Source organism: Meleagris gallopavo, chromosome 4, assembly GCF_905368555.1.
Source record: "Meleagris gallopavo chromosome 4, MGAL_WU_HG_1.1, whole genome shotgun sequence".
In the NCBI taxonomy this organism is placed as follows: Eukaryota; Metazoa; Chordata; class Aves; order Galliformes; family Phasianidae; genus Meleagris; species Meleagris gallopavo.
Genome location: NC_139407.1, coordinates 38,539,350 through 38,560,048, shown reverse-complemented (window position 1 = coordinate 38,560,048; position 20,699 = coordinate 38,539,350). Strand labels below are relative to the sequence as shown.

Below are 20,699 nucleotides of genomic sequence, written 5' to 3'. Positions count from 1 at the left end.
AGTTTTGAAGTCCCATGTTTTCATGTACTTCTTTCTTTGATGGGAAAAGTAGCTTAGCACTTGCATTATATCATTTACTTTCAGAACTGTCATTTGATGGAAATATTTAAAGCATGGATGGATTATTGAAGTTTTGATTTTATTCTTGATAGACTACAGATTTGCCCAGCAAAGGAAGTTGTTAGGATAAATTTTTCTTACAAGTGATTCATTCCACAGTTCCCATTCCAGAAAGCACAACTTTATTACATATTCAATCTCATCCTCTGCTGCTATACAAAGAACATACCACAGAGATATGCACTGCTTGTGAGATAAGGCTTTGCTCTTGGTCAGCTGTGACTTTATGAATAACCAGGCAGAGAATCTCCCTTGCTGCTCAGCCTGACTGATGGATATATTATTGTGAGACCTTGGAATAGTTCCTCAATAGGTGCAAGACAGTGTCTTATAGTAGCCAAGAGATGTGTAGGGATTCATCTGACTGTACAAAAGCCCATTTCTGCTGGAGGAAAAGGAGCAGAACCGTTCGAGAATACTAGAGCAAGTTAGAAAAGATGTTTTATGCTGTGTAACTACATTTTTGAACAATATATATTTTTTTATGTTCTTTTTCATGGAATAATTCTAGTAGGAAAATAGAAGTCTATGTAAAAATGGAGCCATGGCACAGTATAGATATCTGTAATTTAGACTGAAACACAGTATGGTTGTCCTCTATCAAGGGTTATAAATGCAGGATATTTAGACTTCAGTTGACAAATCTATGCTTGTCAGGGTTGGGAAGTGCTCGCTATGCAGATGAGCTTAACTCTTGCCACCCCAAATTAACAACGCTGTTATTATTTTGCCATTCTGGTCCAGAATCAGATTAAGCTGATATCAAAGGAGTTGTCACAGGTTTTTCTTCGCTATGTCTGTGTGCTTTGGTTGATTTCTTATGCCGCTAGCCTTCCTTTGCTTGGATGCATAGATTCACATTTGCGCTGACTCCCTTGTCTCTCCATAATGCCTTCTGTCCTCACTCCACAGCTACAAATGTCTTCTCTTTCTCAAAACTGCTGCCACTACCCCTTGAAATTAAAAGACTAGTGACAGGCTGTATTATGGTGCTCTCTTTCAATGTGACCAATTCCTTCATTATTTCCAGAAAAGTAGTTACCTTTTTTTTTTTTTTTTTTTTTTAAATTAACTGTATTCTCAGTCCTCTAGTCCTCTTGAAAATAACAGGAGAAAAGTGTTCTCAAAGTAGCAACCTAACAGTGGGTAAATTATAACCTTTGTCCCTTTCAGAGCAATAGGAAATTATGGCCATTTGGAGAGATGGCAATTCTAGATGATATTCTCTATGGTACAATCACATGCTGATGCTGGAAAAAAGAAATGCTCAAAGTTGAGAGAATCACTGGAAAAATGCTAAAAGGATCTCCACTACCACCAAACCCAGCTTCTGTGTGCTATTTCATTGAATCCCTGGCTATTTCAGGCTCTTGAGTACCCAGACACACCTCAGTCTGTGTTCCTCTTAGGTGCCCTTAGTACAAATACTAGTGAAGGAACAGCACTGAGGGTTTGATTCAGGTTTCATGATGGAAGTAAAATATCCAGGGTCAACACATAGCGTACTGAAGACAAACCTGTCTCTTATTCATTGCTTCCACTACCCACACAGATTACAGTGGTGCAGTGCCTGCAAATATAATTCAAATGGTGATGTAGATGCAGATTTAGCTGAAAGAGAAGTGTAATGCATCTATCTTACTCCGTAATGAGCAGGAAAAGATCTGACACCCACAGGCCAAATTTTTTGAAGGGCTCATATTAAAATAAACTCATGCATTAATCAGTCTGTTTGCATTGTCTCAGAAAGAAAAGATTCTCTGATCAAAGTCGTAAGCTCATTACCGGCAGAAGGTCAAGTGCTTTCCTACTGGAAGTATAAGTAAGTACTTTGTTGCATCTGTGCCTAAATTCTGTGATTTTTGGGAAGCTGTCATTTGCACATAGCCAAGGCTTTAGCTTCAAGGCTAAGCTCACTCTGTTTAGATAGAGCAGGAATCTAGTGAAAGGTCTTTGTTTCTGCAAGACTTCAAAATATTAAGAGGTAAAATATAGGCAGAGCGAAAAAACTATTACAGTTGTGATCATATAGACTGAATGGCTCACCTATGGATGCTCAAGTTATCCATGGCAGAACTGGGACTGACCTTGTAAACCCCATGCATTCATCTGTTGTGGAGCTCAACTCTCCCTCAGGACGATGTGTTGTTCTGTGAGACTGGACTCACTTCTTGTGCAAGAGGGGAAATTGTCTTGTCCGTGCCTAACTTCATGCTGTCTTCACATGGGCTGACTGAGAGCGGAGGGCACAGCAGCTGCGGGGCCACCGCCAGACTCCCACCTGGCATAACCTTGCATTGAGAATTGAGATATCATTGCAATGTGGGACACAGCTGCCGGGAGCTGTAATGGAACACACTTTTCCATTTCCTGGCAAAATTGATCTAGTCAGCACACAGTATGCTTTACAGCAATGATAATCAACCATTCCGTAATGATGTATGATTGAAAAATAGTGCTGGCACTCCCGGCCTGCTCTCACCAGTTCTTCATATTAATGGACGGCTTTGCCAATTTTCCCTCTCCACAGGGGGGAAATCCATCCAGGCAGCTGGGCTGCGCTTAGTTCAGCAAACCTTGGAGCATACTCTGCTTACTCCACAGCAATGGGATCAGCAGTGCCATACATTCACCGGCATTTTCCTGAATAATTTCAGAGATGCACTGGGTTCTGGCCATGGTTTTAATGGAGATTTCTGAGAGCTTAACGCAAATCACAGCATGCTCTGGGTAGCAAGGATATGAAATCGCAGCAGTTGCTGCCAGTATATGGTCTGGGAATCACATGAAGACCATCTTCCATCTTCCCTGCCACTCCTGAATGAAGTATGAACTGTTCTCAACACAGCCACTAGGAAGAAAAATAATAGGTAACTCATAGGCTGTGTTGCTATTCCACTGGTATTGACTGGCAGCACCAGCACACTGAAGAACTGCTTTCTCTAGCTGTCAGCTGATCAGTTGTGACAGTCGTAATAATGGTTGTGTCAGGGGGCAAGCAAAGAGATGCCACAAATGGATTGCACGTGTATAATTGCTTCAAAAACAAATCTGTTAATAAAAGGAGATGAGAAAATTGATGGGGAAAAAATAGCTTATTGCATGCTAATTTTCTCCAGCTTTCATATGCCTTCTCTCTTCTTTTTCCTTTATTCGGGGTCACTCTTCCTGGGTGAATCATGGTCAGCAAACTGAATATGGGGAGGATGTCTGTATAATGAATAATTACAATGATGTGTTTTTCACAACAATAGTCAAGTTCAGACAGATGGATTTGGCTGAAGAGCTGTTACCTATCTGATAGCTCTTTCATGTTGTTTACCCTCTCTCAGCTCTTGGAGTTTAGAGGCAATGAAGAAAAGGCAATGAATGATAAATGAAGAGGCCCAGAGAGCGTAAAATCCCTTTGCCCATGTGTCTTCTAAGGTCCCATGCTGTCCCACATGCAGAGGAAACTGAAGATGCTGCAGTTTTTCTTCATAGAAATGCCAACATGCGCAGTGGATGGGAAGGATTTTATTTTTCCAGCCCACAGTACAACAAAATCCACAACTGTTTAAGAGTCACAGTGCTTAGGCCTTCTGCATCCTCTCTGTAAGATTGCTAGTGTACATAAGCAGTTGGGTAAATGGGTGTTTATGGAGTTTGTGACTGACAAATATACGTAAGAAGTGGAAAACTGAGTCACACAGACATAAGATAAGAAAGCTGAAGCAGAGGAAGAACAACAAGAAAAAGTGGATAATACAGCTGATGGAACAATAAGGCAAATAGTAGATAATTTGAGAAAATTGTGCCAAGTAATGAGATCAATGCTTTTCTTGATGAGGGCAGTAGTTGACAATAGTGAAAGCAGCTGCAAAACCAATAATACAAGTTCAGGCATGACCTGTAAATTACCGACTTAATTTAAAAACAAACAAAAAAAAAAAAGAATAGAAAAATAGCATCTTTGTGATGTATGAGGAATAAGAGACCATTGCTGATGGGAAGATGGACAGGTTTTCTGGCACAGGAGTACTATGCACATGCAGAAACTGCTTGATGTGTCTATTTTGCATCTAGGTTTTTTTTTTTTCCCTGTACCTAATTTATGCTACAAATACAAATTTCAAAAAAGGTGTCTGGGGAACAGTTATTTTCAGATTTGTAAGGAGGTATTAGAAATGGCAAATGATTAGAGCAGTAATAGCAGCCAAGGGAAGTGGAACAAATATGAAGAAAGATCTGGACAATAATCTTTGATGTTCATCATTTAACAAAGATAAAGAAGACTCATTTTGTAGCTGACTGCTGCAAGCCATACTAAGATAGTTTATGGCTTTGTCAGTTCTTACACTTTTCATCAGGTTGTTTGGGGATGTAGCATTTACAGTGTGTTATTTAAAGACAATGTGTGCTTCATATTTATGCTTTCCTTAATTAAACTCTGCACCAGGGCTCAGGGTTCAGCAGAGCGATTGCTGCATGAGCTCTCTCCGCTTGAGCAATGAAGAGCAAGTTGCTTTACATGACAGCATTTCATCTCTGTATGGCTGTGGACAGTAATGCATGAGCAGCAGGTGAAGGCATTAATCTCCTTAGCTATCCAGAAATGAACTGTCATGTACAGCAACTTGTTCTCTGCTCCTGCTGCTACTCCTCTCCTTTCGCATCCAAGATCATCTGTACATGCATTAAGCATATCCTTGGGGCAATGACATTTTTTCACCTGGGAGTAGCAGGCCAGGGAAATACAAAGCCTCAATCTGCAAGGCCAGACAGCAGTGGTGGCTGTGAGCAGTGTGGAGGCAGCAGGGATGGCTCAGGACATCTTGACAAGCCTGCAGATGACATAATCTGCGGTGTGCCACAGGGGAGATCCACAGGACTAGGCAGAAGCTGTATGCAGCGTAGTGGGCAAACAGGTTGGTGATAGGATGTTTTTGCATTGGGTGCAGTACCAAACCCAGACTCCTTTCAGACTGGGATTTCTGCTCATCTGGCCAGAATGCAGGTTTTCCAGTATGGCAAGGAGGATCCTGGAGGGAAACATGTGTGTGCAGGTGTCAGAAGAGGTTGTCAGAGAGGCTGTGGAGTCACTTCATTAGGGATTGGCAAAAGCTGCCTGGACTGATCAAAGAATTGACATGCGGAATCAAACTCTGTAACCACAAAGTAGTTATATAGCAGGAATGATTTATTCAGTGCTGCGTATACACCGGATGCAAGAGGGGATAGATCCACCTCCACCTAACTTGCACATCTTCTGGAAAAATCGTGCTACAGATATAGGCGAATCTAATACATAATCAGTAGTTTTCCTGGAATTCGGATACATAATCATTACACCCCCGAGAGTTCATTAGCATGCATACCCTCCCCTCTTATGCATGCGTAGTAGGTCATGGGATGAAGATTTGTTGTCTTCCTCGCGAAGGCTTCTGACTATTTTCGCTGTAAACTTCTGAGCTTTCGGGGGGGGAAGCCCCAAACTGCTTTCTTCTTGCGCTGTGGACATCTAATCACCTCCCTGCCAAATGTGCTCGGGCTGTTCTCAAACCCTTATCTTTATGGCCTTCATTCCCCTCACTATACCAGACACAGAGTCTGCCATCCTTTATTTTCTAACAAGCTCTACATTCTTGCTTCTATAAACTATCTCTCCCTTCACCTCGCTTATTCTCAGTCACTGTGAAGCTTTCATGCCTTTTTACTTTCACTTATGGAGCTCATCTCACCTTTCAGAATCATAGAATGGTTTGGGTTGGAAAGGACCTTTAAGATCATCTAACTCCATCCCCCCCACTATAGGCAGGAATACCTCCCTCTAGACCAGGTTGCTGAAAGCCCCGTCCAGCCTGGCCTTGAATGCTTCCATGGAGGGGGCATTCACAACCCCACTGGGCAATCTCTTCCAGTGTCTCACCGCCCACACAATAATGAAATTCTTCCTATCTAGTCTAAATCTACCATGGTATTAGACCATGGTATGCTCCAGTTGGAGCAGGGGCTGGAGCTGGAGCAGATGGACCTAAAGGTCACTGCCAACCTCAATCACTCTGTGTAGTCACTTAAAACTCAGCTGCAGCTACAAGATAGTCATCATGTGGAGCAGCGTAACTTTACCATACCAACAGAGATGAATGTAATAGTGGTTTGTGGCTTTTTTTATGGATGCAGATTAAATTTACAGTGATGGAAAGAGTCCTCTGTTGAGTGCACATAGGGTGAGAATGTTACGTGTTACCAAACAGCAGAGGTGGCCTTGGGAATGAAGCAGCTCAGCTAACAGAGGTTCTGTTCATTAACAGGAATTGACAGCCCAGGCTTCTGGGGCAAAATGCTGACTGTCTTGCTCTTACAATACCTGTTTTCAGCTGCGCTATAATGTGTTTTGGCATCAGCTCCATGTACAGTGAGAATCTAACCAAAATACACCCCTCACTTTAAGTATTAACAGAGAGCTTCTGAGATTTCTTGCATACAAGTACTACCCAAGTGCACAGCTGCTGTTTTAATTTAGATATTTGCTTCTATGCTGTCATTTTACTTCTTCAAAGGAAATGTGGCTCAGAGGGTAAGACTGAACAAGTGACTTTTTTTTTAATGTAAGATCCTCACATATTGTCTAATAATAGATGCTATACATTTTCTATCCTTTCTGTTCCAAAGTTTGAACAGTCACAGAACATGACTATTTACTATGTATTTACAGATGTTTGATTTAATGATACTGTGTTCTTCTGGTCACAAACTAGAAACCTGCTAAATGAGACTACCTAATGTCAAAATTGGCTTGTGATGTTCAAGCCAAATAACCAGTAAAAGCTCTATAACTGGAGAACCACTTTAAACTGTAGTATTTGGTCAGACTCAAGGATAACACAGGACTAACTCTTGCCTTATTAGTTTCTTTGAATATTACAATTACTACTGTGTGGATGGATTTTGTATGAATATGGGTAAAAAAATGTGGTTAGTTATTCTGAGAGTCATGAATGTAAATAGAAATACTTAAGTTAGATGCTGGCTTTTGTGCAAGCTCCTATCTATAGTCATTTTATGTCTTCTTGCTAATGAAGCTTTTGCATCTGTAAGAACATAGTGGGATTCCTGACTAGTAAAGTTGGTTGAACTTGAGAAGAAAAAAGGATGGGGAGAAGATGGGAAAACCAAAAAGATAGAGAGTATTGAGGAACCAAAGAAGAGGATTAAATAAGGGATAAATGATATGACAGAAAACCAAGAAAGGTGGTAAAGAAGATTGGACATGAGGAAGCAGAAGGCAAGATTTAATATATTTATGTCTTATGCTTAGCTTAGATCTGTGTTTTTCTAGTGATGGCATTTATGATCAGAATTCGACAGATTCAGCTGAGGTTGAATATCAACTTCCTTGAAAAAGGCTGGGGATGATGGGAAGGGAGATTAGAACACTGATTCATTGTTCTTCAGCTTGGATCTGACTTGCGGAGAAGCACTGATAAATAAATAGCATATAGCAATACAAAACATGTCCAGAAAAGCCTGCAAATGAATTGCATTTCCATTATTCCTTGACAATGTTTCTTTTTCTTTTTGTTTTGGATTCATTCATTGGCACTGCTGTGTTGTCTTTTTGAACCTATGTCAATATTTTAAAAATCAAATTGAAAGACATTCCTTCTCTTTTTGTGAGGACCAAGGCTCTGGCTCAGGCAGCAGAGTTACATATGCTGAGAGTATAGACATCAAGGATTTAAATTTTTGTACTAGATAGTGGTAGAAGAAAAACTTCAACTTCTTGTAACAATGTGAGCTATTAATGAGCAGTACTAGTTTTTTTTCTTTCTTTTTTTTTTTTTTTAGACACAGAAATCGATGGCAGATATAAATTACCATATGTCCGTATACTAGTGATGCACTTATAACTCTGGCTAAATGACATGGTCCCAAGTGCTATCAAGTGTGTTAGCACCTTTGTCATCTACAAAACAGAGCTAGATATTTCCCAGTATTTATCTGGCATTCATACCACATCATATCATTTTATATCTAGGATTTCTTATTCCCTGCTGCTAGAGTAGGTCAAGTTAGAAATACCTCAGGCAGCCTTTTCTCTCCCTTTCTGCATGTATGATTTCAGCTACGGGTATTGTCAAGGAAAGTCAATAATATGAGTATCTCACCGGTAATTCCAGTTTTGGAATGCTTCTAATTTGCTTCAAACCAATTAACAGTACTGAGATGAAAAACATCTTGGTAGCAACTCTTATTATTGTCTTTTCATAATCTAACACTCCAATATCGGTGGCATTTTCTGTTGGTGTATGGATAGCTAGCTATCTCTGTGGGTAAGAATTGTACATTAAAAATGAATGTAGCAGACAAGAAACTGTTTACAGATGAGAAAGAGAAGCAAGATCCAGGAATTAACCTTAGGATGCCAGTCTCTGCACACTAGAGCTGTCTGCCATTCCACAAAACATAGGTGTTGCATCTGTTCTCAGTACTTACTGAGGGTTTCTCTAATTTACCATCATTTCAGTTGTAGTGCTGATTACTGAGTGTTAAGAAGGTTTCCTGTTCTTTTCCTTCTCTTCTTCATTCTTTCTTTTAGTGGCTGTGGAATGAACCTGGAAAAATTTGGAACCAAAGGGTGGGATGGTGGATAAGAAAGGTGACCACATTTTGCTGGTACTAAGGTTTCACACACTGTGATCAAGAAAAAGTCTCATGACTCTTGTCAGGGCATCCCAATGGCACTGCGTGTTTGATATCGTTAGTGTCGGCAACTTCTGTTTGAGCTATCTTGGACACTCCAGATGACAGAAGGGCACTTCATGCTTTGCAGGCACTTGGGTCAAAAATTGAGGTGGGGGGTAAAGAAAGAGCCAGAGGCCTGCTGTCTCATGTTGCTGTTTAAGGTTTTACAATTATTTTTCTCAATTGTTTATGAATTTGAGAGTAAGAAATCAACAAGTCTAAGGAAGTGAGTGTCAGTGAATTTAGACACTGCAGGGGGAACTCTGCAGTCTGTAACCAAATGCTTCATCCCTTTCACAGACTCCTGAAATAACTCTGTGAATGCAGAATGAGAGGTTCTGTGCTGCAGTGTCTCTCCATGGGCCCTGGGATCCATCCATAATCATTTCCAAGTTTAGAAAATGATAGGGTGTTAATCTAAGTGAACTAGCTACATTCTCCTTCCACTTGCCTTCATATGCTGAAGCTGCTGGTGGTAGGGCAGAGGAAAGGATTTGCTTTCCTGTCAATAAATGTGCTCAGAGGGGCACATTGTCTATGCATCCCCTTGAATAAACTGGCTCTGCATGGAGGACCCTAGCAGATTCAATCATCTTGTGGGTTCCCAAAGTAATAAGTCTCTCTTGCTTTCATTTTCTCCTAGGGGAAGGAATGCAGTTGATTATTTTGTATTAAGATTTGGTTGAACACCTTACTATTGGCTTTACTAGTATATATACTACACACAATCTGTTGTTATTTGCATGAATGTGAGCATGACAGGCCTTTACTTTTCATCTGCTTACAAAGTTCCATGTATTTACAAAGCCAATTGCTAGTCAAAATAAATAAATTAATATCCGAGTCATATGTCTGATCCTAGGCAACAATCTGCATTCTTCCATCTGGCTGCCTATATACCTATGTGCTTAACTCAAAAAAATTATATTTGTCTATTTTTTTTTCCTTTTGCTAGTTCTTTAAGGATTTTTTTCCTTTTTTTTTTTTTTTTTTTTTCCCCACATCTTGTACTCAGATTCCCAAGTTACTTCCCTCCCCTTCTCTTTCTCCCTAGAAACCCCTGCTCAGAATTTAGCTAATGGATTTCTAATTCAATTTAGACTTCTGCTGGGATAAATCAGCCTCCTACAAAATAATTTATGGTTCTTGAGAAATTGGCTGAGGATGAAATTAGGTAACTAGCGCTACACCAATAATAATACCATTTAGATCCAAGGAAGAAAATAGTGAATCAGTATATATTCATAATGAGGATTAGTGTTAGTCTCAGAACAGTAGTCCCATCAAGACTCCTCTACTCCATGGAAAGAGCTCTTCTGAGCACCTGAGTTCAGACTCCTGCTCCAAGACCTGCACCTGAGCTGCACCATGGGTGCAGAAAGAAACCAACATGAAAGCAAGAGGCTACTGCAAGGGCACAGAGAAAAACCTGGTACCTTCTGTACCTATCACCGGCTCCAAAATAGCTGGGATATATTTCCCTGTGGTTCTGTAAACATAACTTCAATTGTAGTCCTCTGTATAACTGCTGCTAGCTGTTTAGTAAATGATGCTGATTGAGGCATTTTGGATACATTTTGAGGAAAGAACCTGAGTGCTGCATTGTGCACTCAGTTGTGAAGGTGTAGTGCATTACAGTGCTAGCTGTTAGGCTGACGCATCCATTTTGCAGATGGGACCTTCAACCTGCCAGGACAGATTTCCTCATGGTTGCACAAGAGTATCCATTCCCTGGTCTCAGCTCAGTGCCTCAACCAGAATGCCAGTTGACTGAGCAGTTATCTGAGGCATGGGCAAGTGTCCTGTGTTTCTCTGGGATGGAGTGATCCTGCTTATTTAATTAACTGGGCACTTCAGATATCTCATGCAATCAGGACCCATAACATCCCACTAGACTGCAGTTTTATTAATCATGAGGTGTTGATCATCAGTCTTTGCTGAGAAAAATGCTAGCACTGAAAGCGTTAGAAATCTGGAAGCAGAGGTCTGCAGCAGTTTTAATAATTGGAACAGTAAGGATATAAATAGCCATTCTTGCTAAAACCAAAGGACTGACATTTTAACCCTAACACACTGATGCAAGAAGCAAGCTTAATTATTAATATGAAACAGCATCAAAAGAAAGAATTTGCAATGTACTGCGTCCAGTTATAGATCATCTTTCAAGCTGACAGTGCTGAACTCCTTTCATGTGCCCTAACCATAAACAAAATGTTTTACACGGGTTGATTTATATTAAACCAAGTTGTGCTGATGCTATGATTTACCACTAGCCCTGTTTGCCTACAGCTGATGACTCTCCAGTCAGAGCTCTGTTGTTGCTTCCAGGACATGAAAAAGCACTAAGAATCTTCTTTGTTTTTTGTTGTATTCAAGACACCGTATTTAGACTGTTAACATAGCAGTCAGATGAGGAATCTGTGTCTGAACTTTTAATTCTACAAATACATAGAGTTAATTATCCTCAGATTTTTCTTGAACTGTATGCTTTGGACTATGCCCCGGAAGCTTGTTTCCACTATGCGCTAAGGATATATTTTATGGGTTATAAAATGCCTCCTATCTTCTCACCACAAAAGTTAAGTTAGGTCTTGTAAAAAGATTTTTTGTATTATTGTACGAGGCACCTAGTTTCATCTTCATGTAAATATAGTGGGCTCTGTCTGTGTGATAAAGGGTGCCTGAAGGGGACTTGAGAATGAATAGGTTTAACGAAAAGTATTTTAGCTTAAGCCTTGTCCATCTTTAATTAGTTATCAGGGTTAAAGGAGAGGTCAAGAGCCTGAAGCTGCTTCAGGACTAATGTGTCAAAGAAAAGCGAAGCCTAACACTGAAGAGGAAATGATGCTCCTTAGAGGTTCAGTGATTTTTTGACCCTGTGTCAACCATTACGACTGCTAATGGCAACTGGAGCAGAAATGTTTCAAATCAGACTTTGCTTTGCAGGTGGTTGGGAAGGAATCTCATGCTATCATGCAAGCTCACTGCTGAGTAGAATCCAAAAGGAAAAATGCATTTCAGTCTACAGACGCTATCTGGCCCTGTTCCTTCACTGTGTGTATATCGTACTCATAATGCAGAATAGAAAAATGGAGCACGCAGCCCCAATTGCATGAGCTCTACAAGCACAACCATGTCCAACACAGCCCTGGCAGTTTAGTAAGTAGAGTAAATGCCTAGAGCTCACACTTAAAGAATACAGCATATGCACTCAGTGAACTAACACTTCTTGTTACTCTTTGTGTTTTTGTTATATGACAGAGAAAGGGAGATAAAGTTTCTGAAACACTCCTCAACCTGCTTAGTTTTTTTAAAACATGAATCTTTTATTATTTTGAAAGAATTGGAGAGAGCAACGGGACAAAGGAGAGCAATCTTCCACATGATAAGTTACAAAGAAATTTCACTGATGCCATTTGTTGTTTACAAGCCCTATTTTATTTTCAGATGCTGCACATTTGTTAGCCTTGGTGACGTAGCCAAACCAACCCAGTCCAATAGCTCTGTAAAAGCACAAGAGCAAAGTTTCCACTAGAATTAATGGATGTGTTGTAAGGAAGGATGGCAGAGACAGGGCATTGCCTCTTTACTTTTCATTTGCCTCCACCTTTATTTGTCTATCTAAATGGCTAGGCAGCTTCATAATGAACATAATATGCAGATTACTGCATTAGATTTCTTGTACTGACGACAATTATTATAAACCCCATTGCACAAAGAATGCTTTGTTGCTTTTCTTATTCTGCAGAAAGTAGTTTCAGTGCCTTGTGTGAAATTGCACTCTGTTCTGGCTTTTTCCTATACTGAGTCCAATGCTAGCAAATACCTGTGCCATCCCCTGTATGTTTCCACAGCAGCTTATAGTCTGACGGAGTTTGTCTCAAGGCAATGGTAAAGATCTGGATATAGCACCTTAAATGTCATGTCTGTGTCTGTACCCATGTCCGCTGGATTAGCAGCACGATCTACAAAGAGCTCTGTCTCTTACAGAAGGCTGCAAGAATCATTTTGAGGACACATTCTGTTTTTGGATTGCCTCTGATCTGAGTAATAATAAAACTGCCATTGGCCTCAGGAAAAATAGTAAATTTAATTATAATTATGAATTAAATGATCTGGGGGAAGATGCATTTTGCCAGGCAATGATACATAACTTGCACATTGCTTTATAAAGCTAGTACACACTCTTTAATGCATCCAAGTAAAAAATTGTTTTCCTGCTTTTGATCTAAATCTCCTTTTTGTTACTCAGATACAAATCAGATATGACTTGATTATCATCAGTACAGTTTTACCAGGCTAAGCATCGATGTGGGAGGAAAGGAGAAGGTACGGCCAAGGAAGAGGTAACAGGGCACAAGCTGATTGCTGTAGGTAACCCAGTTGTGCAGAGTGTCCACATTAGTGTCCATGTTAGCCGTGTCAGAGGGATAACTGTTTACTGTTTCGTCTTCCTTTGCCATTGATTTAATATCTGACCATGCTCCATTCATATGAAACAGGAAAATGGAGTGAAGCGTGCAATGAGAGCAGTCCTGTTCACTGCAGTTCTACATAGTCCTACATAGGCTCCTCTTGCTTCTGCAGCTGTGCAGTTTTCCAATTCTTGAACCACTGCTCTCAGCCTTAGCTCATGCAATGTCGAGATGTGTGCTGATGTTACACAAGAAAGCTGATGCTCTCTTCTCTCTTTCAGCTCTCCCCAGCTTGCTGAGATAGGCTGGTCAAGATAAGGTGGATAAAATGAAAAGTATTACTGCATCAGATCTCTGGTAGCCTAGATGTTATTTATTTATTCATGTATTCATTATATTCAGTATAGGAGGCCTGTCATCAGACAGAAGAAACCTCTTTCCTGTACTCAAGTTGAACTAAAAATGCAGTATTTCAGATGCCACAAATGACCATTTTCTGGCTTTAGAAAGGGCTTCAGGTTGGCACCTGTGCCTGACAATAGATTGCACATTGCTTCCTGGACCTATATTGAAGTTGCTTCCTTTGGTGAGGGTAAAAGAAGAAAAGAAGGGATGTATTTGAGTTTTGTTTCATATGTGTGTTGAGAGCAGACTCCGGCCCAGCAGCCTCCTGATCTATGTATAACTGCTCAGTGTTGATGGCTTTCATTCTATACCATGCAGAGTTTGCATTTGTCCTCCTGGGGAGGTGTCATTCAGCCAAGATAGGATTGTCTGCACTGAGCCCTTGTGGGTGCAGGAGAAGTTCACTCTTCTTTCTGATATTTATTTATTATGTTTCTGAACAGAACTCACCCATTTCATTGAGTGCTCTATCAATCCTCTTCCCTTCCCTTTTCCCCCAAACTGTGCCTGCCCTCTGCTTTCCCTGCTAAAAGTTCATTCACTTTTGTCAGTGCTCAGTAAATGTAAGCCTGAAATCCCTTCAATATGTTTCTAATAGAGTTCAACAAGTTTCAGCATGCATCTCATTTGTGGGCTGCCACAAAGCCAAAGACTTTTTTAGATACAGAAGGCCTGCAATGAATTCCACCCCAAGCAAGCAGATCTGAGCCTTCCAGGCTGGCTAAATATGATGCTGTTATAAAACTGCAGTCTTCCCAGGCTTTTTGATGAAATCTTTCTTTGCTGAGATACTGAAGAATAAGATGTGATTGCCTCATAGTGTGCTGTCCTTGCCATCAGTTGGCTGCAGGGCTGACAGAGTATACAGTGCTGAGAAAGCCACCTTCTCCTCTTCCTTCATAGGGTAAGGCAGGGAAATATGCTTTCTCTTTTCAGTGGGCTCCTGGGATGGGATAGGGACAAGAGGGACAACTGACAGGGCAGTAATCCAAAGAAGTAAGTTGATGGAGAGAATTACATCTCATTGCATCTTTGAAGAAATCCTTTTTCTCCCACTTCTCATGCTGTTTGGCCTAATTTTCATGACAAAGTTTCTAGCTCAGGCAACATAAATGGGCTATAAGGTGGAAGCACGCTGTATGGCATGCGGGATTTTTACTTTCATGCTTCCCATCTGGTGGCAGCATTATATTGCATATCCTTCCTGGGAATTAAGAAAATTCTGGGACCAAAGGACTTGAATCGAGCAATTTGTCCCTGTTTTCAGGAAGCATGCACTGTAAAACAAACCGTTGCCTCCATCCTGAGAAAGCTGTCTTACCAAGCTAGCACCTGCTGTTAATCTCACAGTAAACAATACTCGTTGCTCTAGAAAGCTTTTAATCATAACATTAAAAACCAAACAAAAATCCCATCCATATATTTAGCTCCGGCTGCCTTCTTTGCAACACGCAGGGAATGATCTTGCCGAGTGATGGGCATCCAAATGCAAACAGAATTAGCTTCACAGTCATTCATTTTAAATTGCTCTTGACTCACTCTGAAGTGAATTCCATTTGAGGAGAATTTGCTGCAGGTCTCACGCGAGGAGATAATGATCCTATCTATTATGATCTAAGCAATAATAGTATAAGTCTCGCAGTTCAGAAATATAGTGAGTTATATACCGGGCTGATGAGAATTAAATCTCAATATATAGTAATAAAACTAGTGATCTAGAGATGAATAGATTGGTGTATGAAACACAATATTTTCCTGCCACAGATTAGAACAGGGATACTAGTCCATAAAAAGGAAAGTGTACTATAAAATGTCTTTTTCCACTTGTTATGCTTGAAGAGCTAAAATACATAGTTTTACAAACAAGTGCATGAAAAGAATAAAGACGTTGACATCAAAAGGCTCTTGCTTAGAAAAAGGTTTGTTTTTAGCTTCATAGAAAATTAAACTAAAATTAAACTGAAATTTCAATGTGTGTCATTCTGTACCAGCTTCAGTGCTGATTTCAGTAACACTTTACCTATTCCTATATATTTTGCATTTCATTTGCACTTAAAATATATATGAAATTGTCCAATACTACAGAAGATACATAGAAAAACACATCTGTATTCAGGCCAGCAACTAAAATAAAAAATCCAAATTAAATTTATAGATTAAAAGGACTTTTTAAAATTTAGTCTCTTAATATGAATGAATTGCATAAGTGAAATCAGTTTAGTGGTACCATTAATCAGGTCTTTTGTCTTGCTAGCATAAATCAGTCAATAACAACAGATGGGCTGTACACTTTATTATGTGAAAATAAAGATGAATGTGACATATTGCAGAAGTAAACTTGCAGCTCAAAGTTGCTGAGCACAAAAGGGGATTTGTTATAACAGGGGAGAAGTGTGCATGACTTGTGTTTGTATTTGATCAAGGTTGTGAAGAAGCCATGGCAGAATGATTGGCAATCAAGTTTGTTTCCTCAGACAGAGGAAAAATTGTCTACCTCTTTAGCATAGTTCAATAAGAGCAGAATAAAACTTGCTTCTTCATTTACCAATTGGGAGATAAAAATTTTAAATAACCAGAGAGGATCATCGGGAAGACTGAGATCAAACTCTCAGACAAGATTTATCCCCCTGTACAGAGATGGAGCACACTGTGAGAGCTGACCTCCACCTGCTCTATAGAAACAGACCAGTAGTTGCAACACAGTAATTCCTCAGAAAACTAAGTCAGTGCTCTTTTGGATAGGGGACTGGTCCATGCTTAACTGGTCAGGAGAAACTTTGATGGAAGTATTTATAAAATCACTGGAAACATTGCTTAATGAAAACATAGATTCATTAAATGACTTTAAGTTCTGCTGAAAGCTTTGTAGAGAGTTGCAAAAATTCTGAGCATTTTCAAGTATTCTCTATTGATGTTTTCAGAAGTAAATGTGTTTGATCTTTCAGAATAATTTATACATAATACACTACCATTATAATTATCCGTTCACATTGCTGCAAACATCACCATGAAAGCGTAACAATATATAATTCCATTTAAAAAAAACTCAAAATTTTATCTTAATTTGGTTCCAAATCCTACTCCAAATGAGTAGCCTGTGCTTTACCTGTAATCCACCAACATGTGACTTGGGTTGGGTCCTGTTTATTTGCTTGTTGGAATAAACTTTTCCAACAATTTGAACGCAACAAGCAAACCCACACCTTTGTCTTTACTGCAGCTCTCTTCTTCCTTTTAGACTTTTTATTTACATCTTTGCTAAGATGCAGTTAATTGGTCAGGCAGCAGAAGTATTGCTTTTGATAATGTGCTGAAATCTAGAGGTGAAAATAAATACATTTATTCTTCCAGTCACCAGAAATTAGTGAAGCAATACTTGTTTAATTATGAAACATATGTGTGCTTTGTTAGTTTCCATCTGTCTGCTCACTGATTTGCAATTAAATGACCAGAAGAAAAAGATACATCCTGTGGCAATTCAGAGGAAATGATTCATCTCTAATGTTGCTGTGCTGCATGTGGCTGTGGAGCAAAGTGTGTGAGGGAGGGAAGCAGTGGGAAAGCGGGGAGATACAGGCAGAATGCTGGAAATCCTTTTGCTTCGGTTGAAGCATGTTTCTTTGTCAGGAAACCAAACGTTGTGTCACCTTGCTCACTGAATATCATCATTCCCTTTGGGAAGAACTGGAGAGCAGAACAGAGCAAGGAAGAAATACCTAATGAGAAATGGACAGAGGACTGCAGAAAGGGTGTCTGAACTGGTCAGAATGGAAAGAGGAAGGAAGGAAAGCGTTAAAAATTAAATTGAACTATTTGGAGCACTAGAGATGGAAACTGAATTATTATTGTATGTCACAGATGTTCTCTTTGCTAGAAAAATGCCAGGCTGTATTTAGTGGTCCTTTCTTCGTATGTTTAACAGCTCCATTGTGTTATCTCTGAAGGAGTGATGTGGCAATGAAACAAGCTCATTAAAACAGAGAAAAAATGGTAGGCAATTATGAATTAATGTGAAAAAAGGTGAACTTATGCTATATTCATAAGCAGTTCAAGAGGCTCACAAAGTCTCTTACTGCACAGGGTCCTCCCTGGGCATCCAGCTGTCTTCTCGTCCCATTTCCTCCTTTTGTCACTGCTCTTTCTCATCATTCTGCAATGCTATGGCTAGAAGAAGAGCCTTCCATGCCCATGTAATTCTGGGCACAGCTGGTTCAGGCATATCCTAGGTAGGGGAAGGAGCTGCCTGACATTTTGTCGTCATGAAGACTGGCAGAAAGGAAATAGCCAGCCTTCTGCAGGACTTTTAGTTTGATATTCTGTGCTGTTTTATTGCTCACCAGCAACATCCATCACTGTTAATAGTGATAACTGCTTCAGAGGCAGAAAGAAGGAGGTTGAGTAGAGCTCTCAGGACCATCGAGCTTATTGCTGATGGATCTGTCACCATTTGGCAATCCCACCTGGCCCTATCCTCCCCTAATTCTTGCACGCATTGACAGCAAGTGAGTGGAACAGGGGTTGTTCTCAACTGAAATGATGCTATCTCCACTAAATTGGTGTTTTCTGCTGCATAAATACTAAGCAGAAAGGGGTAGAAGGGCTTGAAAGAGGTTTGTGAAGAGGGGAGCGAGAGAAGGAAGGTACGTAGGTTGGGTGGTTTTAGTGATTCCTTCTGTATATTTGGAATCTTTTCCTTCCTCAGACTTCTTGCACTGAATTTATTCATGACCAGCAGCTCCAGAGAGGTGCACAGGTTCCTTAAATCTATAGCATGGGTTTCACTGGGCCAAAGTTTCACCCCCTCACAGCTGCCATGCCCCATGTTGCAGCTCCTGCGTCCTCTCCATGGTGGGAACAGCACAGACGATGGTGCCACAAACCAAATACATTAAATACAGCTTGACAATCTCATTAGCAGTCTTCACAACAATCTGAATGCTGAACAAAGAGGCGTAGACCGGACATGCATTTAGTCTTCTGCTCTTAAAGAGAATTTAAAATTGTTCATCTAAAATGAAAGGCGTTATTTCCTATTTGTAACATCCTCAGCTTATACTTGCTCTGTGCATTCACTTGATTAAACACAGCGATAAGTCACAATAGTAAAGTGTGACCTTGAAGCCTTCAAAAGTTTCTATTATTTCTTTTTACGGTTTTTCAGTCAACTCTCCCAAGTGCTAACATAATGTTTTATTGCTTGTGTTGCTGGTGATGATAACAGAGGGCCGTTCCCAGTCATGTGAATGTGCACATCGCTGTCACATCACATAGAGAAAGGAGAACTGAGGATGTAAAGAAAAATTTCTTCTAGTCTGCAAACAGCAGTGCATTTAAGCCTCTGTCTAAGATAACCTTTTATTTGAAAAGCATGATCAGGAAGTACTTGTGAGTCTTTGACAGCTGAATTTTGGTTGTTTCATTTGCCCTTCTTGTTTCTTTTTTTGCAGATGATGATTTTTTTCATGAACTTCCAGAAACTTTTCCTTCTGATCCTCCAGAGCCATTGCCCCACTTTCTCATTGAACCCGAAGAAGCTTACATAGTGAAAAACAAGCCTGTGAATCTGTACTGCAAAGCAAGCCCAGCCACACAGATCTATTTTAAGTGCAACAGTGAATGGGTTCATCAGAAGGACCATGTGGTGGATGAGAGAGTAGATGAAACCTCTGGTGAGTTTCCATTACAACATGAGATTTAAAATGCTTCATATCAAGCCGACCTTTGTAATCTAGCAGTTACTCATATGGCAGCTACTTTTCTTTCTCCTGATACAGTTGTGAATTCTGCAACTGGCAATACTGAGCAGTACCTGTCATAGCACAGACGTAGTGTCAGCATCCTGGTCAGTTAGTAAAATGTGATTTGTAGAGGGTCCTACTCTCATCTGAACCAAAAACCATAAGGACCTTCCGCAAGAAATAGAGAATTATTTCCTTAGCCAAATCTACCCCTTTGTTCACTTCTCTAGTGTCACAGATTCTGAGTGGTTGTTCTGCATTTTAGGTACAGGCCAAGAACCACAATTTCCAGAAAGTGCTGAAAAGTATATGGGTTGTTCCTAGAATAGGGTTTTTCATGGGGAGATTTGGGGGAAAATAGGAAAAAGAAAAAAAAAAAATTAATCATCTTCTAGCATGATTCTATGTGGGAAGGAGAAAGTACATGTGAGCACAGTTTAGAGCAGGGTATTGATCCAGAGAAAGCACCTGGCTATTATTCTGTTACATTTTTCACCTGCTCCACAGAGCCCCGTATGATGGAGAACAGTATGTTAGCAAGGAAAAGAAAGAAATAAAAAGCCCAGAGCCTCATCCTTCCTCAGTCAGTATCGGAAATCCAGTGGCATTCATGGGGGCTGGAGGCAAAGCTTAAAAACTTGAACTATTATCTAGAGGAAATCAAAGATATGATTGTTCCAATTTGGGAAGACTGGTAATCAATTGAGTTGGAGTAACATGCAAGGAGAGAAGGAAAACTTACTTCAAAAACTCAAAACAGCAGTTTTGATGGCTCTGAGAAATAGCAGGATACTAAACAAGAAGGTACCTTTCATTTGGGAATTACACCACCACTTGGTCTAATTACTTAGAAAAATAACTCCACCAGATGTCTTGGAAGTCTCTTGTGAACTGGCTTTTATTTGTTTCAGCTCATTTATTTGTACAGAGATCAGAAGCATAAGCTTTTAACAGTACTGTGGTGCTCTCAGCTTGAGAAAGAGAAGGTGGGTGTAGGGAAGAAAGACTCTTGAAAAAATCTATATTAAACTTAGGGCCTCTTTATTTGATTGTAAGAATAGGCTATTCCAGCAGGGTGGATGCAGCAGAAAAACTCAAAAAAGAAATATCTTAATACATCAGCTTTTTTTTCTTTTCTTTTCTTTTTTTTTTCCATCCATGGTAGTGCACTGCTGTGAAGGACAAGCAAGAGAACAGCTATCACTGTTAGTTCTTTAAGCTTTTATCAACATCAGTATTCAGTAACTGCATTGTGGCTTCTGTGCAGTACAGTCAGAGGCAGCTTTGAAAATGA

At 40.0% G+C, this 20,699-nt stretch overlaps 1 protein-coding gene across 2 annotated transcripts in view; it reads left to right on the top strand.

The window, feature by feature from the left end:
* The window catches only part of UNC5C (unc-5 netrin receptor C), a 237,948-nt gene that overhangs the window by 132,781 nt on the left and 84,468 nt on the right, over window positions 1-20,699 (top strand). For both annotated transcript variants that reach the window (XM_085222923.1, XM_085222922.1), the window contains exon 2: window positions 19,115-19,336. In XM_085222923.1, coding sequence (XP_085079049.1) covers window positions 19,115-19,336 — 222 coding nt within the window. The remainder of the gene's footprint in view (window positions 1-19,114; window positions 19,337-20,699) is intronic.